The 25115-nt window shown below is 36.5% G+C and overlaps 3 protein-coding genes across 10 annotated transcripts in view; 1 reads left to right on the top strand and 2 right to left on the bottom strand.

Moving 5' to 3' along the window:
• Positions 1-11701, bottom strand: part of Rpb8 (DNA-directed RNA polymerases I, II, and III subunit Rpb8) — a 72340-nt gene extending 60639 nt beyond the window's left edge. Inside the window, exon 1 of the mRNA XM_072012739.1 lies at positions 11544-11701. Coding sequence (XP_071868840.1) covers positions 11544-11616 — 73 coding nt within the window. The 5' untranslated portion in view covers positions 11617-11701. The remainder of the gene's footprint in view (positions 1-11543) is intronic.
• Positions 11702-12649: 948 nt separating this feature from the next.
• LOC139992148 (ribosomal RNA processing protein 36 homolog) lies at positions 12650-14924 on the top strand. The gene is made up of 3 exons (XM_072012738.1): positions 12650-12808; positions 12968-13481; positions 13560-14924. Exons 1-3 carry the CDS (start codon positions 12764-12766, stop codon positions 13697-13699), a joined length of 699 nt encoding a protein of 232 aa, XP_071868839.1. The 5' UTR covers positions 12650-12763; the 3' UTR covers positions 13700-14924.
• The window catches only part of Atpalpha (sodium/potassium-transporting ATPase subunit alpha), a 166228-nt gene continuing 155008 nt past the window's right edge, over positions 13896-25115 (bottom strand). For 7 of the 8 annotated variants that reach the window (XM_072012731.1, XM_072012729.1, XM_072012734.1 and 4 more), the window contains 3 exons: positions 20612-20786; positions 20229-20461; positions 13896-19630 (listed from right to left, as the gene is read on the bottom strand). In XM_072012731.1, the coding sequence (XP_071868832.1) occupies positions 19510-19630; positions 20229-20461; positions 20612-20786 (529 nt within the window). In that variant the 3' untranslated portion in view covers positions 13896-19509. Of the gene's footprint in view, positions 19631-20228; positions 20462-20611; positions 20787-24528; positions 24624-25115 lie in introns of all 8 variants that reach the window. The other variant, XM_072012730.1, reaches the window with a different exon arrangement.

Genomic DNA, 25115 nt, shown 5'->3' with positions numbered 1-25115 from the left:
AATGTTCAACTAAATAATAACTTTAAAGTGAAATTCTTCATGCAAACAGTTTAACAAGACAATGGTTTAGACGCTTGAGTACACATTGCATTTGTATAACGAGTTTATTCTCAAAGAGTCTTTATTTCACCAAGGTTATAAAATTACACTACGCAGCTTTTGACAACTACCGCATCTCTACCTCTTTGTGAATTTTTAATGATCTTTTCAAACATGACATATTCACGCTACTGAAATCCTAAGATAGACAACGGCGAGTTCTTGCAATTAAGAGAAACACGAGAATTATATGATGTATCTTTTTTATTATCTCCTATTTCTTTTTTCTTTTGGTACCAATTTTATATTTTAGTCTAGCTATATTTTATATTTAGTACGTTATACTATTATAGTTCTACTATTAATGGAAATTTCAGTCAAAGCAATCAACCTCATCTCTTTCACATAACAAGAATGACAACGGTTTCTGATCAACCTAATTGCAATTAAAACAACAAAGACGTATCTTTTCTGGGAAATTTTGCATCGTTTCGTATGAAAGATGAGACAATCAAGAAACATATACCTATATTACACGAATGGTACGAGTTTCGTTTGTTAAAAATAAAAATGTGGCACATATGCACGATTCTTGGATACAAAGAGGAAATTATTAGGTTTGTCAACGATCTGCTTGAGTTGTCCGAGTAAATTGCTCGAATTACCTCAGCACCCGGCAATGGAAGGTGACCTACTATCAGAAATAATCTCTCCAAAGGATTGTGCAACTTGGAACTTTAAAATTTTCCTCCTTCTGCCATTCGCTTCTCTTTTGAAGGGACCCAATTACCAAGGCGATATAGGCGATCTTGCATTAGGAATTCGCCGTCCTTTAAGAAGATTGAAAATCGTTCTTGATAACAGCTTAATAGTCAGCTCATAGCCCGTTTTGACCCTGTGATCGAGATAATCATGCGATTTAACATGGAAATTTGCGAAACGGTCAACCTAATCTCAGCAGAGTAGAATGTATTATTAACCTGAAACGCATTCGTTTGTGTTTCGTCATATTTTTTCTCGTAGAAATGACATTATTTGCAGGAATAATAGTTTTCGAGGAAGTATAAATCACATTTTGTAGCTTTCGTGGATGAGCAATTTTAAAATTCACTTTGCTGCCAACCAATTTTATTGTATTATTAAACATGTATTATCGTATTATGTATTATTCTCTGTGTTTCATTAAAATTGCATTTTTATTTGGTTTCGTTCATTTAATGTGTTCTTTTGCACATAGCCCAATACGTCAAAAATATCGAATTTCAACATTAATTAATTAATTGATTAACTTTGTGAATAATAACATCTATATTTAAAAATCGTAAATTCTGTGAGATTATAGATTTTCTTATTTAAATATGTAGTACCAGAGTACTCTCTTTTAATCATCAATTAAATATCGAAATCAGAAGATCTACAAAAACGATTTTTATTTACCAGGAGACAGTAAACAGAATATTATTAGGATATTGCTAAATTATTATTAATATAGGAAAATGACTGTCATATGACTGTTGCGTAGATCGTACCTACTACAAGTACTTTGAGATCCTACTGTCTGACTATTACCATACATGATCTACTTTGTTGCTTCTTAACACAGAAAGAATTATTTAATGAAATTATCTAACAGATAATAATTATTTAATACGCAGTAAGACTATCGAACTGTAATTTCAAAAACATAAAATATTGGAAATCCCCTTCCTAATTATACATACTCTAACTCTAATAATATTGTTTTATTGATGCAAGTTATAAGGCAACATAATTCTAGGTTTCTTTTCTCGATTTTGAATTTATATGAAATACTTATTGCTTAAAAACTTTTAACAGCGTATATTGTTAGGTGTAATAACTTAATGGCAGCCCCAAGCCTCATATCATATGCAATCTAATTCCGTCACTAAGTTTTCATATCATATATTGATACTAAATTATTTATTATCGTACATTAATCGATAAATATATAGAATAATAATGTATTAAACGAAGCTCATATAAAGCTGCAAAGCTACGATCAGCTATGTTAAATGCACCAGCAATAACCAGGAAAATACTACAACAGCAACAAAAGAACATATGATCTGCTAAAGAAGCTTTTCACACAAACATTAAATAATAGATCATAAAAGATACGTACATCACAAAAGATAGAATACAAATTTGTGGAACGAAACGGTCCAAATCAATTTAAAATGGTCGAAGACGTTATAGAAGTAGTCGTGGGTGCCTATAAATACAATCGCCACGAATTTAGCCGAATTCGCAGGAGATAGAAAAACGGTTGCACGGCTGCAGTTGCCGGCCAAGGTCGTGGCCTTAATCGTTATTGGGCGTCTGACCTATATATACCAGATGCGCCCTAGGATTTAAAGTAAGTTTCTCAAACTACTACCGGGGGCTATATTGACTTGGAGGAGTATTCTAGATAAACGATACGGCAGTGCGGAGGCTGAGATATGTCCTCCAGCAATAGCCAAATAAACGAATTCGGAACTTTCCAAATCGAACCAGAGATTGCTACCACCAACGGCAAATTTCCACCGTGTTCATAAGAAAAACTATGTTTCCGCGGTCGTTTAAAACCAAACAATTTATACTTGTACTACTTTATCATATATAACTACTTATATTTAATTTTTATTAGTTTCTGGGTTGGTCAAGAAATCACGCATCGTGAGATTTCGCCTGAGAATATGATATAATTATTCAGATGGTACAACATGGAAATTAAAACTCTTACAACGAAATGTTTTTTGCATTATGTAAAAAGAATTAACGTCGTAAATTATCGATAATGAAGATACAGTTCTTTCGACGTTCTTGTCAAGGAGAAAATTTAGCACAATTAGGATCAGCTTTACTGGGCATGAAAAAATAATTATTTAATGTAAATAATTATTTTAACAGCATTTTAAAGTGCAGGTAATGTTGGTTGCAGGCAACATCGAGAAGTATTCATATTTCTCTTAAATATAAAATTTGGCAATATGTAATCTTAGTTCTTCTTGTAATTGTACATGCTATCAATGTCCCCGTTGTTACGTATTTAAGGAAATGATTATACTTATTAAATTTAATTGCAAATTCTCGAAGATTGAAGGTACATAGGTTCAAATAACACAGGCTCTTAAGATACTGGTATTAAATTTACTCAAATATTTCTTCATTCGTTGACCGATTCTTCTAAAAACTACCTTTTACATTAACGGCAATTTTGCACCTTTGTCAGATGCATCATATATTTACGATAAAAGAAATTGCTTAATTATATAGAATTACGAATTTTATTTTATATCATAAATTTAGTAATAAGTATACACAGTTACTAATTTCGTGATTCTACTGTTATGTACTAACATATAGCTGCAACATGATTTTCCCAGCAACGAAGCAAACTTAAATTGTTATTTGATAATTTGACGAGATCAGAACCGGCCTTAAAGCAACTCGTTAGAACAAGATCGTCGGATTTACGATATTGATCAAGACCAAAAGGGAGTTGGCCCACCAGCGATGATTCAATCCTGATAATCGATTGGCCTTCGAGACAGCCGATCGCCGCTATCGACCTTCGTATATAACAGCAGATCTGGCCTCTCGTTTATGTCACACTACAAAAGCACCGAAACACAAGCAGATCGCTGTTAACGTTATCTACCTTACCGCACCGTTTGCTCGATGAAATAGCGGCTCGCGAAAGAAATACGTCCTCGGATCCACGTCGAGGTTTACGCTCACGCTTCGACCGATGACTCGTCTAAAGTATCGTTGAGTAGACACGGGACATACACACGTACATACATACAGCGGCGTATCGATTTATTGGACCTGTATTTCGGGAGTGCTGTTTATTTTTGGCGAAGGGTTCGAATTACATTCCCTTTGTAATCCTCCACTGGCACTTTCACTTAGGAATTTATCATTCAGCTTTTAGAGATCAGTAGATATTTGGCAGCTGGAAAATTGACACATTTGGGAATTAAGATATTACGAAATTCGTAAGGATGAGAAATTCACGAACGTTTCGACAATTCGGGGGTTCGACAGTTTGAAAAGTAGAAATTCTGAGGAATTGGAGATCCAACGTCTGAGAATCTGACAAGTCAAAATTTGGAAAATTCAGAAGTCCGAAAATTTTCGAAAAGTTGGAGCCGCGAAATATTTGACGATTCGAGAATTGAAAACCTTCCGAGTTCAAAATTTCGAAAAATTGGTAATTAAGAAATCTGAGGGATCAAAAACTGAAAATTTGCAAAATTTCGAATCTTTCAAGATTACATAAACTCTAGCAGTACCTTCGTCAAACGAACAGACGGTGCGTGCGTGAAATCCGACGAAGGTATCTAGCGATAAAATTCGCTGGTAAACGGCCATTCCGCGTGATTAATTTTATATGTACGTGAAAATGGAAATGAAGTCGATATCGCGTGTCACGGAAGACAAAGCGGGTGCAAGAGAGAGATATGTACATCCTATTGGAATATCATGTTGGCAAAACGGCCGTCAGAAACAAGAGACCGGTTTAATGCAGCGAATTAATGATATATCATTTCCTCCCTTAATGCCTTTTGTTTCACCAGCGGGCTCCCTGGTGAAATACCTTTCGCTACTTCCGCAACTACGAAAGTGATATTTTTTCCTAAATTATTAATTCGATGTTACAGATATCCAGTTACTTTTAATAAAATCCAGGTAAATACGTCTTTCAACGACGTTAGTACAATGGTGGTGGCAAGTTAATGGCTATCTGATCTTGCTCGACCGACCTCGAAGGTATTCAGAGCGATATGATTGATCGTCAAAAGGCCGTTCGTCTGCTGACTGGTAGATTGACGGTGCAATTCTAAAGACGGCCACTCGTGTCAGATTCTTAAGCCGAATTTACCCTGTTTCACTTTGCAGAAAGATGGCGGATGAGTCCTTGTTTCGTATTCCTGCAAAGTGAAACAGCGTAAATTCGACTTTACGTACGTGTTTCGTTTCACCAAACAGTCGATGGTCTAAAACACTTGCGAATACTATGATACGAAAGTCTGTTGCAAATGTAAAATAAATCTTGGTGAGAAATTGGCCTCGTTCAGGAAGAAGGAGAAGAAGAAGAAGAAGAAGAAGAGTTTATTAGTTCTTCTGGGTTGGAAGTACGTATTGATTAAGAATTAGTCTCTGGCGAGATTTTACTACGAATACGCGTATATCGAAGGAATTATACAGTTTCTATAATAATGTTTGTTTCGTTATAGAATCTCACCTTACTTTGGATTATTAATCTTTGGAATACTAGTGCGGACTGTAACATTCCTTATTCGTTTTCTTTTAGTTATTTGTAGGAGATGGTATTTCTTTGTGAGCAGCTTAGTATATAGCAGGTTTGAACTTCTTTAAAGTGATTGTTATGTTAATTTTTCCTCACTCGGTGTTGCATACACGCAACAGTGTGCCTTAAGAACTAAAATTAACTATCTAAATGATAAATGTATCTGTACCCCGTGAAACTGGTCTTGAATTTTAAAGTATCAGAAATACGTGTCTCCATGATTGACAAAAAGAAGTTACGTTTCCACGGTTCAAAAAAATCAATCGATCAGTGAAAGAAGTTTAAATAAAATTATGTTGTTTAACTACCTATATTTTGGACTGTGTATGGGTCAAGTATCCTAGGGTTAATTATCTTCTCCACGAAAAATGAAGAAACGTAAGAGCATGTTTCTGGTCTAACATTCTAGTGGAACTTGAGAAACTAAATTGCTCCTAATACATTTCGTGTTTAGAGTGCAACAACGTTAGAGTGGACCGTGTTAAGGTCCATTTGTACGATTGCAACAAGTTGGACAAAGTGTGCGCTGCCGTTTTGGTATTCACTTTGATCCAGTAAATCGTACTGAGGACGTGTCGAGCGAATCAAATGAATGGACATTTGGATCGATGGAGTTATGCAGAATAAATAGACCGTAGAAGACACAAGACTTATAAAGGTTAGGTGCATACAGTCTAGCGCCCTACCCTTTTATTTGAACTCATGCAACCTGACACATGATTGAAAGGATCTTATATCGATGAAATTTAAAATACATATTAACGATACTAAATATCTTAAAATCTAACATATTGAATTTCGGAATATTACAAAATATTTTACAGTTTATAAAACATAAAATTCCATTCAGATTCCAGTCAGATGATTTAAAATCCAAGAACGACGAGAGATTTTATTTCAGATAAGATTTTTAAGATTTCTTGGGTTTTTGAAATTTCTACTAACCTACTTTTGAGATCATCTAAAACACGAGAAACTATCGTAAGGATTTCTACAAATTTTGGAATCTTATTTTCAGTTTGTAGCATTCAGATAATTTTGAAATCTATCTCTTCTTTTATTCAAAAATCATTCTCCGTGATAAGATGAAACAAAAAAATGTTGTGATCACTTAAAAATTTTACTTTATTTTAGGATCGTTCTACTATATTACAAACTGAAAAATGTCAAATATTTTATTTCCAATTTTGCTCGACAGTTATGAAATATCTGTTTTCCTTTATTCTAGAATATTTCCCTTTTTACTAACTGAAAGTTCACAAAATCTTTAGTATCGCTTCGAAACTCGTGGTAATTTTTTACCATTTTACGCTTTTCTTTATTTTAGAATCGTTCTATATTAGAAATTGTATTAATTTCAAATTCAATCCTCAATTACAAAGCTTTTAGTAGGTATTGATCTCTAACTGTTACTAATTCTACAATTTATATGGTTTCCTTTAAACGTTGAATCGTTGTACGTTGTAAGCAGAGTATCGTTGTAAAGGTAGGATCGATCGAGTTGGAATGTCGCGGGCGTGTTCTGTAACAGTGTTTACAGCGACGTAAACGAAGCATAACGTTCGGATATTTGGCGTTTGACGAAAATCCGTAACAAAATTGGAACGTCGACCAAACAAACTGAAAATGGATTTACATGCTTCGCAAATAAAACACTGATTGACCGGTCGTGCAGACACGGATTGATCAGCGTTATTTAATTAACGGTGCTCGAATCGTGGGAATGGGACTTAACGCGACCTCCAACTCTACGGCTGACGCCAGGACCGTCGAATAAAATCGATTTCGACGGTAGAAGGCCTCTACCGTTTCGTTTAAAAACCATCCTCTATCTACCTTGGCTTCAAACCATAAATTAATCACTTCAAGCGTTACTCAAATCATTATTTACTATCATACTAGCCATAGACAAGTAATTTATACTTGTTAGCTGTATTAAAATATAAAGTAATAAGAAGATATATATATAGCAACAATTATGTAAAATCGAAGCTTGAATACCTACTGGTTGCCATATTTCTTCAACACAATCTATAACACTACAGATAAACATGTAATTTGTATTTAGAATAGTTAAAAAAGATATTGCAATATATTTTCCACTGAAGCGCTTTTCATCAAATTCTTTATTTGATTTTCATAGTATCACATTTCTGTAGTCATATGAAAGTAAATATAACTAGTATGAAATTTCACATACTTGGACCTAATTAATTCGAATAATTGGACCTAATTACATAAATGCTTCCATAAATGAAATTACACGTCAATACTTCCTCTAGTCGTGCCATAGTGTCTCCGCTATGAACTGAAAATAGTAACAGTAATATAAAATGGAAACCTATAAATTTGATCATTGCCACATTTCTCCAGTACACTTTCGAACTTTCAACCAACTCTCACTTTGTCAATAAAGTCTGTCACAGACAATGGAAAAAGTCAATATATGGAATATATTGAAGCCACCCTCGCATTTGGTTCGAGCCACCTCGCGAACAGAAAACAGTCACGACACGATGTAAAAAATGGACCAGTAGAGGCACATGAGCGAACAACGAAGAATAAAAGAAGGATTGTAAAAGACGTTTCAGCTACACCGTAATTGTCACAGGGAAACGGTAGCGACAACGGAAAAGCGCGGAGGGAAATCGTGTTATCGTTGAAACGTGTTAGAAGGAGAAAGGACGAAGGTGAAGATGCAATCGGAGCGAGTGAGGAAGAGAAAGAGCGAGGGAGAAAGAAGACCACGCGGCTCCCTCCTGAGATGACATCTCCCCGTGACCTTGGAACAGAGACTGACCTTGACCGTGTCAACCCCCACCAAGCCGGTCTAACGCGTCCCGGCTGCTCCCCCTCCCTACCATTTCACCTCCCCACGGCAGCCAGAATCGCGTCGTATTACGCGAATGCGATGTTGCTCGGTGCTAGCTGCTGCTGCTGCTGCTGCTGCGGCTGCGGGCATCGTTGCTGCATCGACCGGCCGCAGCACAGACTACCAAGCCCCCTCGTCTTCCACCCCTCGACCCCCTGGCAAACCCATCATGACCCTCCCGTCCCACCCATCGAACTACCACCAAGCAACGAGCTGCCGGCAGATCGCGTCCCACCGCCCTTTTCATTCTATATACCTATATAAACGTCTATCCACATTTCTGGTGAAAGTCGAGAGGAATCGTTATATGTAGATATCTGTGGTAAATGATGACCGTGAATACTATATAGTACAAGATGGATAAGAATGAATATGGTATACGACATTTATACCGACATTTACAGAATTTGAAGTGAAGATATAGGATATATAATTGGCATTTGATGGGATATTTGAATATCGATAGCATCGCGTGATTCACCGTGTTCCCAGTCCCAGTCAACCATATCCGTATGTTTTTCGAAAAGGCTCGTAGCGCATATAGAAGATGCGCGGGTGCGAGGCGCATCGGAACGATGAAACGATATTCACGTTGGCCGTTTTACAAGCCTCCCCTGCTAGTCGCTTTCTATTTCGTACGTGCATCGATATTGAATACCTTGAATGAAGATATACGGATTAAGATATCTGGATTGCGACGGACGATGTGAATTATAGCGATGGAACCCCCGTGGAAACGAGAACGAAGTGGTTCCATCGCGGCAAAAGTTTCCTACCGGACAGGCTGGATTTACAGCCACGTGGAGCGCACCGATTAGTCGCATTTTTCGCGAGGAATGTTTTCTGGAGCAACTGAATACGTAGTATGCACTGTAAAGAGAAGGAAAGGGAGAGAAGGTGCTTTTACCGTGTAGAAGCCAGCCTCCTCCTACTCCATCATGCGAGCTGGCTTCGATACCGCTCCCAGCGTCCCGTCGCTCTTTTTCCCCCACCCTTCGACTCCTTTCTCTTCCCCGCTAACCGAAATCCCATCTTTTCTCTCGCTCGCACGCCTAGGTAGCCCCACTAACACCCATCCGCGTGTTCGAACGCCGCTGTTCCAGAGGAACCCTTTCCCAGCGGTAATGTAGGTGAAAATATAGGGTGGTGCGCGATACAAGCCGCGCTTTTTCTGCGAAGCACATCGCCTGCGATACGTTCGATTTATTTGCGACTTTTGGTTAAGAAATGTATTATTAGATGAAGTTTCCCAGAGTTTGTGAATGAATAATGAAAGATAGTATATATGTAGTATATGTATAATATAGGGAACTTTTTGAGAAAAGGGTGCTCTTCTGAATTTTCAAGGTCGCTATGTAAAATTTAGACATCAAAGTATAAGGTGACGCGATGTTTCTGCGAATTACTTTGGCATCTAGGAAACATTTAATTGATGATGTATTTTATACGCAACTTCTTGTTGAAAAATGCGTAGCTGTCAGAAGATTGTTGGTGAATTATAAAAGATTATTGTATTTAATACATAGTAATATAGAATGACTTAAGATAATGAAATGTCTCTAAATTTTCAGGATTACTGTATGAAATTTCTAAATATTACTTCTTGTCTATTCTGTTAATTTGAATACATATATCATATATAATTTAAATACGAATATGAATTCATTTTACTACGAATGTTATTGCATTCCTTCTCAAGTTTATATTTGGTACGCATTCTTTAGTATTTCTAAATAACCTTTCCTGCACAAACTTCCTATAGTAATAAATTCAGTCTCATAAAACTTGAGAGAGCACGTGAGTTTAAAATTTCAAATTGTCCCTTGTCCTGTTCTGGAGCACAATCATTTTAGAACAGGTTCTAAAAAATTTAACATTCATACTATAAAGAGTAGAAAAAATATCTTATCTTACACTTTCTCTCTGGTGTTTGATCTTTCTCTCTCTCTCTAAATTATTTCTTATAAAACAGGAAAAAACGATTGATTAACTAAATACTTTGATTAATTGATTAATTGATTAATGAACTAAATACAATGATGTGCTACAGCTTATACAATTTAACTAACAACTTACAACTCATCTTACACTACTTCTTGGCTCTGCATTCTCTACACTACTCTCTACATTGCTGTCTACATTACTCTGCCGCAACGCAACTCTCTCGCAACTCTTTTCGCAATTCTACTCGCAACTCTTCACGGCTACCTTTTATATTACATTTTGGCATGCACACAGATGTGGATGACCCATGGTCAAGCACACCTTTCTTAATTATCCCCGTGTCGTAAACGACCATGGGTATATGGCTCATCCGTCCGCACTTATATTGCTCTTATTACCTGGGGTACATTAGGGTTTTCCCTCCGATACTATAGTACAATAGAAATAGTTGAAACGAGCATAACGGTGAATATTAAAGTTTTCTGTACACAATGTAAAATAGAAGGTCGATAGGAGGTAGCGATAAACGGAATAACAAGCAACACGCAATAGCGTTCCTCGATTACGAACGGTTTTAATGAAATATCTTGTGTCATCGAGACAATTTTTATACTCCAAATTGTCTCGACGATGGATTTGTACAGGGGAAAAGAAATATCAGTGGCGAATTTCGAATCAGAGTTCAAGGTGATAAGAATAGTGAAACTGCTTTGTCACAAAGAGCTGCCTTTCAAATTAATTTCAAACATACTGGACCCTTACGCCCTCTTTATACAAAGTAAATCACTGTACAGATTTGTAGAATTAATATCCCTAAACTATTACATTGAAATATACCAAGATATCTATAGACGTGGAAAAAGTTAGATGAACAATAATAAATTTTTGATACTATTAAAACTGTCATTAGAAAATATTACGTATCAATTATTATTTTTTGGATACGTAAATACATATGTATTCTAATATTAAACCGATATGATTTATTAATATGATTTCGTAAAAATCTTTTTTCAGTATAACATTTTAAATAACCCGCCACTGCAGAAGACAAAATTGTCGACGAATGACTAACATAATTTAGGCTATCCCAAACAATTATACAGTATATACATGGATGAATAAATATTGAGATATACACTTCGAACTTGTGTTAATTAGACACATTAGATTCTTTACATATTCGTCTACAGAAATTACTATTTAAATCATACTGTCACGCCATGTGCTTCCCGGCAACGTCTGTAAAGAACGAGCATCGACGGAACGTTGTTTTTCTAACGCTTAAAAATTTAGCAACAACGAAACGTATTTCTTCCCAACAGTGGTCATAAATAAATAAGAGCTTAAAATATGTTTCAGACTTACCCCTGTCGAATTTTTTCCCTTCTGGATCGATGTCTTTTACATTAAAAATATCTTCGAACAGCACACCCGCCATTTTAGACACTTCTGATAGTGCTGCCCCCTCGTAAGGAATGTGAAGTTTACGTCCGAGAATGTAATTCAGGAATGTGTGATTTTCGTCACTAGAAATTTATGAAATATGAAAGAACTACATACAGTGTAGAAAATGTCAATATTTAATTTTTATAAATATTAATAAGTCTTTGTGGATCATGCCAAAGGTTATTTTTACAAAGTTTTACCTTAAAGTAGAAAATTAATATTTTCCGAAAATGTATTATTTGTAATAATTTATTCTCTTATAATGAGAATCTTAAATATTTTATTCTTTATGTAATGGAAACTATATATTTCGATTTGAAATATCTATGTTTTGTGGAGTTGTATCGGTAATAGAATTGCGATAGTGAACTACAAAGCAGCTTTCTGCATTTGTAGCAAAACACCAATACAATTAGGAAGTAATGGTGTTTATTAGATTTAAAACTCAGATAACCTTGAAAGCTCGATAACAATTAAGCAGAGGGAGCCACTGTACAGGTTTACAGATTTTACGCAGCACAATTATATATCCTTTTACGCAGTTCAAGCGGGTCCTATCGTGATATATGTATAGCAATAAGTCTCGACATTGATATAACGCGTTACGTAAAATTAGGGATTTCATAATGTTGCGCAATCACTAGAAAATCTGCAGAAAGTTACCATCGAATATAAAAGATTACGTATATAAATTTACATATCTTCTGAGTACAATGTATACTTTAGAATATGATTTTTCATCTAAAAGTATCTCGTGTTATTATTTGTTTAATTACACATTTTACATGATTGAAAAAGCTCAATATAATTGTTTTTTCCCAAATTGTTAGAAATATGTGGATTCAAAACATTCTCACAAAATATCATATTAAGATCTTTTGTAGTATATATTATTTTAGGTTACTGAACTACATAATCTATGTTTCGTAAAAAAAAAATTTAAGTAATTTTATTTTTTTTAAACAATTTTGCAATTGATAATTTCAGATTAGAGGTCAGCACAGACTGGGATGATAATGTAGCATCATCTACCGCCATAATATGAAACCGTACCTACGAAATAAAATGTCGCTTTCCTAAATATATTGTGAATCAAACAAAAGGATTGTTTTTTTGTTCAATATTTTTCGTTATTTAACATGAGCGACGAGGAAGATACTCTTCTTAATGAAGATAAAGATCAGGTAAATATTCATATATGATATTTCTTTCCTATTTTCGTAACGAACATAATGTAGGTTAATTTATTGTAAGTGAAATAGGTTATGTTTATATTGAGGAAAAGTTAGAACTACTTTAGAACCATAGAAATTTTAATAATTGAATAAATTTTTACTAATTAGGATGAAATTAGGAAAGAACTCTCACAGATGAGTTTCGAAGATCTGCAAAAGCTAAAAGAGAAATTAGGTTGTAAAATATATAAGGAAGCATTGTTTGGTCCACGGAAGGTTTACAAGAAAACTGAATTTAAACGAGAAAATAAGAACAGACCGCGTGAAATATCTTCAAAGAAGCCTGTTCCGCGATTCAGAAAATTGGTGCAGGTAAAGAAGTTCATTCCAAGAGATCCTCGATTCGATAGTCTATGTGGCACATATGATCCGAAGAGATTTAAAAGAAATTATAGCTTCATTAATGAAATAAAAGAGAATGATATCAAAGAATTGAAAAAGGAATTGACTAAGAGTAAAGACCCCAAAAAGATAAAGAAGATAAAATACCTTATACAGAGATTGGAAAATCAATTACGTGAAGAAAAAAGAAGAAATTTGGAAGAACAAAAAGTGTATGAAGAAAAGAAAGAGATTGTAGAGGCCATCAGACGTGGTGAAAAACCAGTATTCAAAAAGAAGTGTGAGTAGATATACAAGACATTGATAACTGTAGCTCTATAATATGTACTTTATAGTGACTATTATTCTTTCCTTACAGCTGAAAAACGAATTTTGAACTTAATTTCTCAATATGAGGAACTGAAAAATTCAGGCAAACTAAAGAAACATATTCAACGATTGCGCAAGAAGAATCAACAAAAGAAAAGACTACAGTTAGCGTCAGCAGACTCTGAATAAAAGAACAAGGTGTATGTGAAATTAAAATTTATATAAATTAAACATAGCTGGAATAATTACAGATGTATATAAGTGTAATAAATACTATGATAGTTAAAGTAAGCTTTCTTCCATTCATTTAGTCGCGCCTGTCCTGTAACAAATGTTTACGCCTGTGTGCTGAAAGTACCAGTCAGGAAGGTAGGATAAAGAGTGCTTTATTAATTATGTATTTTTTATTTAACATCAAAAGTAATGACACTTGGGTTGGACAATGTCTCTCGTTTCTTCCTTAATGTAATTCACGTGTGAAAACAGAACTTACAGAATAATCAATATGAAAGGAATCGTCAATCAGAAGAGATTGTTTGGTAGAGCGGTGTACATTTTCTTTTCATTTATTTCTGAGCGTGTACGTGTGTATATCTCTCTCTATGTTCGCACGTGTCTCTCAGCGTGTGTGGTGTGTATGTGTGTGGGGTGTGTATCATATATGCGGCGCTAAAACGAAAAACAGAAAAAGAGTATGAAACCCGTATGGAAAAGGCGGACCATTTAAACAGACCACCTTCTCGTGGGTCACCGTTCATGCGCGATCCGTTTGTCCGTCTGCAGTTATTTAAAATATGTACAATATTAATAAAACATCATTCATTTTTTTTTTTGTTTATATTTTAATCATTCAATGATTCTGTTGTGATGTGGCGGGCTGTGCAGGGGCGACGTTTCACAGAATTCTCGTGACACTGTTCTTTATTATTTTAAGCATTTGTTTTCTTTTTTATCTCCTCCTCAATTCCCAGATTTTTGATTTTATTTTTTGAACTCGAATATTTTACTGCCAATTATTATTGTGTTCGATCGCGGCAACAGAAAAGCGAAGAATCCGTTATATTAAAACACACGATCTCTCGCCCACATTCACACATTTCTCTTTTTCTCCCGCTCTTTTACGCCGATTCACCCGAAAAACCAGTTTTGCGACGATTGCGTTGTTTTTGGCGAGGTTACCCGTTTGCAGAACACGAAAAGATTTGCGACTCGTTTACCGAGGATTGTCTTTTCCTATGAATCCGCGGGTGTAATACAAGTGAGAAGAAAACGATGGCGTCGCCGAAACGAGGGAATACAATATAGCCGCAAATCCATCCGCGTAACCGGAAACGTAGTGAAAAGAAAACAAAGAAGGAAAGAAAAACACGGTTTCGTACGTAAAAGGATCACTGAAGATGTATATATCTCTAAATATGACGCGTTTCAAGAAAAAAAAGAGAAAAAGAATATATATATGTATATATAAAAGAGAAAGAAATAAAAGATCGATGTACCACGCGCACAGAACGAAGCAAAAGCGGATTCTCTCGTTTGTGTCCCGCTCAGTCCGCCGCAAGATATTGTGGTCTTAGACCGAATATTTTTTCCTCTCATCGCCACTTTTCCTTGATTTTCTATTTTTTCTCTCTCTCGCGCGTTCTCTCTCTCCCTTACTCTCGTCATCGTCGTCGTTATACTTTTCATATCTTTATCTTTGTTCTCTTTTTTTTGTTCGCTTATACGTACTTTGTTTTTTTTCTTCAACAACACGATCTAGACTAAACCATATATAATAATTACATCTAATAATATCTTATTGTAACATGTATTATATTATAATTATTATTATTATATTATTAATGTTTAAATTATTTGCCTAAAGTAAAGAGGCGCACGACGGCAAAGCATTTTTTTTGGGCTCCTACGCCCCCCGGGCACGGAACACCCTGTCGACAAACCACGGATCCTCCGATCCAGCTCCGGTACCCATGTCGGGAGCGATTTTACTGAAATGAATGGGCCAATGCATCATCCCCCCTACCGCCATGCTTATACCTCGCTATCACTCCTCGATCTCTCTTCTTTCCGATTCTATCTTTCTTCCTTTCGTTCGCGTCCTATCTCAAAACACGGGGATCCGCTGAAGGCAATCTGTTTCCCATTTTTTGTCTTTCTTTTCTTTTCTTTTTGTTTGGTTCGATTTCGTTGTGACAGGAATGATCGATCTTTCTAGATAACACACACACGGAGCTATCGGTATACACTGTCCCGCAACGCGAAACCAAGAAACACCATGAAAAACGGAATTAACTGGCATAACATTGAACATCTCTTTGCTTCTCAACTTCTAGCACTGTAACGACTGATTTATGTTTTTTATTTCGACAATTTTCGAGCATCTTCCTCTTCCGCAAAGAAGAAGAGAACTGGGGACGTTTTTTTAATGTGATCATTTCGTATGTACTTTTTTGTCGGTGTGTAATCAAAGTCAGAGTTCGACGAGCAACGCGACGGTACACTACTGCCCTCTATCTGTTTTTCCCTCTCACTTTTTTCTTTCTTGTCCCGGTTTCTTTCAAAGAGTTATCGGTTGGATTTGAATGACGATCCACGTGTCTCAAAAAACGATTCGGTTAAAGCTTCGCCGGTCCTACCGAATTTTTTAGATTGAATTCGATTATTCAAAATTCAACATGGTTGTTACGTGTTTGTGAACGGAGCCGAATAATTCAACCAGCCCTTCGCGCGCACAACAGAGAAAATTCATCGGAAGGGCTGGAGGATAGTCGTAGCCCTTGGAATATATGTTTCTTTCTTATATTCGCGAACATGGTAAAATTCGGCGGGATTGGCAAGCGAAGAACGTGTTACGCGTGTACGGCACCTCGAGAACACCTCGATTATTGAACACTTAGGGTAGTTTTGGGGCCAGGGCCGCCGAGCGAGCGTCACCCTTCGTCTACCTGAATCCTCGACGGTCCGTTCGCCTTGATTCGCGCGGAACAGAGGAACCAGAGAACGTGGTAAACACATCGAGGCTGTTCGTTGATTTCGGGGTATCGTCGCAATTATGGCAAACGACGATGAAATTTATTCGACAAACGAGTTTGTCATTACCTACGCTCCGCCCCGGTTCTCCGCTCGAAACGAAGCGCCCTCTTCACCGACGTTGCCAGCGCATGCGCGCGCGTACACATCGAAAAGCCGCGAAAGCGAGCAACAAGGATTCAAAATCGATATATAGGCAAAAAGAGAAACGAAAACGAATTTTTGTTGGTATGCGTTTTTTTTTTCACATCGAAGAAGCTCGAAATAAGACCTGATATGATCGCACGTCTCGGATCGTCCCGGCCCGAAAAGTCGCGTGGCAGGCATTTTAAGTCACCTTCGTTCGTTTTGTTCATTTTTTTTTAGATTTTTCTTTTTGTATTGTTGGTGGTGGCTTATTGTTGCTCCTACAAAATTCGAAGGGGCGTTGTTTCGATACTGACACACACATACACACGACAGACCGCGGGTTGGTGGTACAGGGCGTTCTGCGTTCGGGGGTCAATATGATTTATAGCGAGCTGTCCCGCTGGCGTTTTTAAACCTATGAAGAAACTAAGAGAATGAATTTATACCTTTTTTTTTTCCTTTACTTTTAGTTTCGCCTAAGTAAGAATGTTTTTTTTATTGTTTTTCATCTGTCTGTATTTTTTTCTCGTTTCCACTCTGTGCTTTTCCTACATCATTATCATCCTCTACTAGCATTTTTTAATATCCTGTTACCTCGACTATCATAGCGCCCTCACCCATGGAAACCACATAGCCCCCAGAGTAGCGCGACTATTTTGGATTCTTGCATGTCTACTTAGCTCGTCTTTTCTTCTTTTCTTTTAATCAATAACGTTTCTGTAATTTATTTTTCCAGTTTCGTCGGTGGTACGCAGGTTGTCCAGTTCAGTGGCTCCCAAAACCGTGACCACCGCTTTACCATTTGCTCGCGTGCAACTTAAACAACGTGTATCTTCTCTATTCTTACTATGTCCGTCTTCTTCTTTGTTTCTTCGTTTATTTAGCTTATGTATTCTCTTCCGTTGGTAGTGATTCAGTTGATAGTTACTTATTATACTGTCTGTTTGCCGCCTTCGTTCCCCGTGCTCGCCCCCGCTCGTCTAATATCTTTCTTCTTTCTTCTCTTTTCTTCCTTTCGCATTCACATTTTCAGCTTTCTTTCTTTTGCAGTCCAATCCTGGCCCGTTCTCTTCATTCGCGTAGCAGTTCTCATGCAGAGACTCACAAACTACTAGAATATCTACACGATGCGACTTCTGGCTTCTTCGACAGCTACTCGGATTTTAAAGACTCGAACCGAACGACATTACTTGTAATAAGAATAATAATGAGTACTGTAAACGCGCTTCCATTACTTCTGTATTCTTATTCTTTTTTGCTGTTTTTTTGTCATTTTTTAAATTTCTTTAAGGTTCTTTTTATTATGCTCTCTCTCTCATTCTCGCTCACTCCCTCTCTGTCGCGTTATGAATAACTTTTAGGGCGTGCCAATCTAGCGTACTGATTTTCTCGTTTCATTGTTATTTTTTTTTTCTTTAATTAACAATTAAGAAGTTTCTATGTAAGACTGTAGGTGTCACGAGACGTCTATCTGTAAATACGTTTTTCTTTCGTGTGTGTCGACTGCGAATGATATATTCTCGTTATCGATTCTTAAACTTCTGCATCAGTGTAACATTTATAATACCGCTCTTATTTATTTATTTTTTTTTTTAAACCGTGACTACATTGCATTTTTTAATTCTTTTTTTTTTAACTCTTAACAAGGGCGTGCCAATCTAGCGCAGTGTTATTTTGCTCCTTTACTTAACGGGATGCCTATATGAATATTTTTTTCTCTGATATCACAAGACATCTAACGGAATGCTCCATCGATGCTAAGTTATCCGCTTTTTTTTTCTCTAAAAGATTCATCCATGTCGTACACCCGTCGACGTTCATACGGACGTGCGCGTTATCCGACGATTTGTCGCCATTTTCAGTATCCCTCCGTTTCCAAAAAGATACACGGGTGTCCACTGCCGGGCTTGTACTTTTCATACAGTCTCTTTTCTCCTCGATGACTCCATTCGACGCCGTTTTTCTTCTTTTTCTTCTTATTCTCGTGTCTTAGGCCCTACTATTTATGTACTTCTTCTTTATCATACGTTCGTCGATGATCAGATGGCAGCACTAATCCCTATAAACCTCGTGAATCATATCAGACGTGTGTGTACCCGGAAGTTCGAAGTCTTCCCGACGACGTTGCTCGTAGAACCCTTTATTGTTTCTTCGTCGATTCCTTCGATGTTTCTCGAACGACGAACTCTCTGTTTAATGATACACCGGCACGCGCGTGCAAGCAACTCGCAGAGCCAGAACGACGAACGTTTTCTTCTTCTTACTTTTCTCATATAACTTCTTCTTTTTTCTCCTTCCTTTTCTTTCTTTCATTTCGTATTTCGTTCTTGTTTTGTACTTCACACACCATATAACGAGAGTGCTCGCAAGCCACTTATCTACTCCCACGCGAGAAGCGCTTTTTATTGTTTGTTCAGTAAAACAACAGCAAGACACTCTATATTGTAATGACTATAGCGATGGTTCGTTCGACGATTCGGCTCGGCTGATGCGAATTGTCCCCATCTAAAATAATATCATCATCACGCGACAGTACGGTTAGACCCGAATAGCACGCCCCATGGGTAAAATATGTGTGTGTGTGTATTTAACGTGAGTGATTTTTAACGTTTTCATCTTTTTTTTCCCCATTGTTTGGTTGTTTCATGTTTTTTTGTTTTTTTGGTTTTGTTTCGTATATTTTTTTTTGCTCATTTTTTAGTTATTAGTTTCTCGGTGTATATCTGCGTGGGTAATATGCATATCTCACTCTCTCTTTCTCTCATCATTCTCTCTGCATCTCTCGCTCTTGTAACTCTTGCGCGCGCGCTCTGCGTGTATGATTAAATTTTTCTTCGCGTTTAATAGTAAGTTTCTTGCTCGAGCCAGCCTCCTGGATTCCGGCGGAGGTAGAATCGTCTCGTCTCGTCGTAGATGAAGATGGCAAACATGAAGGGAAGGGCGGGCAGCCACCAGACGAATCTGAAATACACGACAACGTATTAACTATTCTGTTCTTTTTGTTCGTGTCTTATTTGTAGGAGCATAAGGTCACGTTTCTATATATGTAAATTATACATGTAACTAAGTAAAATGTGGCTATATACATGGAAATATGATTCAAGATATCTTGAACGATTGGAAACATGAATGAAAAGGGAAATAATATTTAAGGAATCTAAAAAGCTAACGTTATTATTGTTATGTTAGAAACACACCTTAAGCTCTTACATTACATTCAAGATACTTAAGAAACATTGCTTTATTATAATGAGCATATTATTATGAAAATATAAAGACCTAAGGTATCTGACATTAACAATTAGAAATTTGAATAAAAAAAAGAGCAAATATCTAGGCAATTAAAAGACTGAATTATTATTATATTAGAAACGTGTCTTAAGCTCTTATATTTCGTTTAAAGTACTCAGAAAAAAAGAAGTACTAGATACTTGTTCCATCGTTTGCAGAATTTCTTCTAATCTTGCAGAGAGTGTATGGTATAAAATCATTTTTTTACACGCGCCTTGAATATAGAAAAATGATTTAAAAAACGTAATAAAGGTAATTAGAGGCTTACTTGAGAGGGAACATGCGGAGACCCTTGTCCATGCCGGGTGTGTAGCTTAGGAACGCGGCGAGGGCGGTCTCGAATATTAAACCAAAGTTCAGGGCCCAGTTTCTCATTCCCTGGTGGATGATGGAATTACGTCGCGTCTTACAAACGATCAGATCGGCCCACTGAACGATAACGATCGAAACGAAGAATGCTGTGTGGCAGGTGAATTCCAGTGTCTTACGATCCCTGTATGTCTGTGAAAATATAATGAGAATATAAGTGGAAATTATTCTTAATTTCAATTTCTGAAACTTATATTTAAATATTTGACAGAAGAAATAAATTATGAGTGAGATTTGAAACAATTCTGGAGATTTGTTATTCGATAGTTTCTTAGAATTTACCCATTCCTGGCCATAGCTGTCACGAAGATCATTGATAGCCTTGGAGTCCCATTGTTTTCGAATGCCGAAAAGATGCAGCGGCAGGAATCCGTTTTCAGCCATAATTACGAAGTAGACGAAGAAGCCGGCAGCTGCCTGGATCATACCAATCTGACCATACGCCATCGAAATAAGCCTGTGCATAGAGAATTCCATTTAGATAGTCGTCGATCGCTCGGAGTCACGGGTTTTGCAATAAGATTCTGACTTTCAAGGAATTCATTTCTGTTTCAGTGTACTAACAATTTCTTCAGAAACGAAGAAAAGTATATATACAATATGCAAAAAATAAAAAAAGAAGGTTTCAATAAAAAAAGTAAAAAAGAACATGTAATTTAAAACTTTCCATAGACGAGCAATTTTTAATATTTCGTAAAGCAAATTATGTAGTTCATGCTCGGCTCTAATTTCTTTACCGTTCTAGGCATTCGAGGAATCTAAAAAAATTCTAGAATACTTATCAATGTCTCTGTTACGTTGCATTATGGTTTGTTAAGTGAAATATCCAATACTCTTTCCAATAAAAATAGGAATTCAGATAAAGAAAATCGAAACTACGGCCTTGCCTATAAAGAGATAAAACACGAATCGAGCAAAGATGATTATTTCAAAATAAAGATCTATTATTTCGTATAAATGTTCGAATGAAAATAAAAACGTCCGTATTGAAGAAGACTTCTGAAGTTATTTTAAAAAAGCATCAACTATTCACAAAGGGACTATCTAAGGTATCAACAAAGCTATCCCTACTTTCTATATCTTAGGTATATTTTTAAAGAATAAAAGACCTTCCTTTTCCTAGGAAAATATTATTGGAAACTCTTTGAAAGTCAGACGAAGCATCTGTATGTGTCTGCCACTAATCATCTAAGTTCGCCTCTAACAGCCTAAGGTGGTGTTCATACGGAAGCTGTAGTCACCTAGGATTTGAAATGCGGATTACTTACCGACTCGGAACGCAGGCGGTAACGATCGGTTCTTCACATTGATGCATGCCACACAAAGCGCAAGGCACAAAGACGCACACATTTTTCATGGTTATTCATCATCAAGCCTCACGGTGTATTTTCTCAAAAAGATAAACAATAATCGAGCTTCCCACATGCAGATTTTGGTGCACATGCAAAAGGCAGCTCGGTGAAGCCGTGAGATTTGACGTGATCAGCAAACGTATCGAAGCAGCATCAAGTTTTCATTAGCATCCGTGTGTGTTAATTTCATTATAGAGCTAACTATGTGCCTGGTTGTTTTCTTGAACCTTTTATACTTTGCTACAAAATACGTGGCCGTAAGAATATTGGAACTTTCGGTCGATTGATTTATTGTTTTAATAGATTAGTATTTTTAGGAATCGATTGGAAGTTATACAATCTTCAGAAGTTCCACGAGCTTCAACCATCCTCGAATTTAATTACCGAAATTCAATATGATAAAATCCTTCAAATTTGTGTAACGCACAAGTTTCATTAGCGACCTATATATTTTACAAGCTCCATGTAATAAAGTTGTTATAGTTAACGTAATAAATACTTAATCATCGTCAATAAATACTTAATCGTATCAAATTCGATCACTACAATTTAATACACAAAATAGCAGGAAAATTTACTACTATCAAGATTATTATATTTTATGAACAACCAGTTCACATCGATTAGCTCCACCACCATAACAATATCATTCCCATGCACCAGGCCGCGTGTCACGCATTATCATCAGTCAATTAGCTTGGTCAGGCGTTGCAGATCGAATAAAGAAAACGAAGAAAAATCATGGCGTATAGTTTGTAAATCAACGGATCTCGCGTGTGAGGCACGCGGCGAAAGATTTCATCGGTCAAGAATATTAGGATAGAAAATAGAGCGGGCAGTAAGGCGCGTCGTCGAAGATTATAAAATAAATTACAAGCTGTTAGTGACCCACTATCTCTCGTTCGTATTATCGCTTCATCGTAATCAGCCTTTTAATAACGTAAAATCGACTCGTTGATTATTCTGAACATTGTTCAGGCCGTGCATGTTTCTATCACTATCATCGTTATTATATTACTTTTTCTATAAATCACGAAGCAGCTCAGCTTAGTTTTGCTCATTCTTGTTAACTTTTTTCGCACTTTTCCTCTACTAATCTATTTTTTCTTCTTTTTTTTTTTTTTAATTGTCAATACTTTCTAAGTTTCAGCTTTAGTATACATCGCACACATACGTAGTGCAATGGCTACGAAAATACGTGTAAATCGTTTGTAAAAGAAACAAATAAAAGCTGCACCACAAGTTTTTTTTTAATTAGGCGCAAGACGAATCGGCGGTTAGTTTCGTTCGAGCCGTTCGATCGAATCTTTTTCTCTAAGTGTGGCAAAAGCATTTGGCATTCCCAACACTGTAACTGTTCCTAGATTAGGTTACTTGCTTGTGCTATCACTAATCAACTAATTTTCCTAGAGACTTTGTGTTATTTTGAGCCTTCGAGGCTTTGTAGAGTGTCAACCGAGACTCTTTCAGATCTTTTGTCTTCTTTTCTTATTTTATTATCGTTTTCTTTTTTTACCGATCTTATCTTTTTCGTTCATCTTTCTGACAAATCTCTCGACCAGACTAATTTTACAAAATTGTTATCACATTCACTCGGTGTAATGGAACTGTAATCGATACTATATTTATCTTTTTTATTTTGTTTCAAGTATTTTTGATTCGGGAGAAGAAATTGGTCGCGATTTCGACTTTGTGTTTACGTGTGTGAAAATTCTCAAGTATTTTCCATGTCTTATCATTTCTTCTCAACAAAGTGCAGACGAAAGTGCACACAATAAAATACGATATAAAAAGAACAATTTATCATTGTCGCGTGCAGTAACAAAATAAAGATCAAGCGAGTGACCATCGAGACAATGAGAGATCTGTAGTTCAGAAATAAAACGTACGACTCCGACATTTCAGTAGACACTCTGTCAATGATGTGTAACAATCATGTGTTCCGTGTGTTATTTGCGTACGTATGCGTGCACACATATGTACGCATCCAGTGTGGTGCGTAAGATAGGCCAAAATTAATTAGAAATTTCTAATTCTCTCCTTAATTACTAATTTCTTCATACTTCGTATCAATTTTGTATAATTTGTTATATCATATTATATAAATAATTTTCTTTTCGAATAAAAAGAATTTTTGCTGGTTAATATGAGGACGTAAGCTTTGTCGAAAATTCGTCAGAGATGTTTGAGAACACGATTTTATACATTTAATAAAAGTCTTACGAATCCTATCGATTACATTTTTCGAATTTTGGAATTAAATCTCAAGGCTCTACGGAAGAAATTTACACGATTTCAAAACTGACTGGTCGATTTGCTATTCGAGATTCATTGCTCAATATCATTTCCATCGTATCGAATAAAAAATATCCATTCGAATGCCTTTCGAATTTTCCTTAATTCTCAAAGCTATAATACGATCCTTCGAACTTCAACAATTCTACGAAATTCACGATAATTTATCTCGAACACCGCTGACTTGGTTAATCTTCGATAAAAATTCTAAGATCATCTAGGAAGCTCTTCTCTATACAGAAGCTATCAAAAACTATGAAATTCTCAATCTCAAAACAGAAAAAAAAGAAGATAACATAAAGAGGTAAAGTTATAGACAAAGCTTCTCAGAATAATCAGCAGCAAAGATTTGACCATCCAGCGCACCATGTACCTGTGTGTATGTCTCTCTGTATATGAATATGTATGTATTTCTGTACGTTTCTCTGTACGTTGTATGTAAGTACGTGTTCGTGTTCGAATGTTAATATGCGTCTGCAGCTTTGGGTGTGAGTGCATGGGTTTTTGCTAGATAATAGATTGGTTTCTCTGGTGGGTAGTTGGGAGACCCACCTTCGGTTGACAAGATTGTCTCTGTAAGGATCGCGGGGCTGGCGTTTCATAATGTCCGACTCCGGTGCCTCGTAAGCTAGCGAGATGGCCGGCACCTGCCATCCACCATTGATTAGAAAAAATACGTGTACCAAGCACCCCGTACACCGTACAAGATAGATATATATACACACATGTATGCATATTTACATTATATTTACAAGATTAAAGTGCAGACGAAAGAGCCAGGAAGTGCCACGTGATCTTACACTTGTAGTCAATACAGAGTTGACCAAGGAAAAAAAGAGAGATTCGTGGCTGTTTTCCATTGGCCGTGGTTCCTACACTTCCTCTCGTTTCGTTCTTCCCACAGGAAAATCATAACGAAACTTTCGTACGCTTCCTTCTGGGGGAACAACTACCAAGGGGCTGATCTTCCGCTGAATCGCAACTTTTATTATTACGTATATATATAACGTATGTATGTAGAGACATAAAAAGTAGCAAAATCGATACCGAAACTACGATATAACCTTCCATCGTTTCTTTGCGAGTTTGTAAGTTTGCTTCATTCAGCGTTCGAAGAATCGGTCCTCTGAAACGAAGGG

This window comes from Bombus fervidus, chromosome 11 (genome assembly GCF_041682495.2).
Source record: "Bombus fervidus isolate BK054 chromosome 11, iyBomFerv1, whole genome shotgun sequence".
Lineage (NCBI taxonomy): Eukaryota > Metazoa > Arthropoda > Insecta > Hymenoptera > Apidae > Bombus > Bombus fervidus.
The sequence above is the reverse complement of the archived record's forward strand: the minus strand, read 5'-3'. Positions and strand labels throughout refer to the sequence as shown.

Bases quoted from the DNA above. Each gene is read 5' to 3' on its own strand.
- LOC139992148 (XM_072012738.1), top strand. From the start codon at position 12,764: ATGAGCGACGAGGAAGATACTCTTCTTAATGAAGATAAAGATCAG. The intron at 12,809-12,967 runs GTAAATATTCAT...TTTACTAATTAG, and splicing joins TTAATGAAGATAAAGATCAG to GATGAAATTAGGAAAGAACT. The intron at 13,482-13,559 runs GTGAGTAGATAT...CTTTCCTTACAG, and splicing joins ACCAGTATTCAAAAAGAAGT to CTGAAAAACGAATTTTGAAC.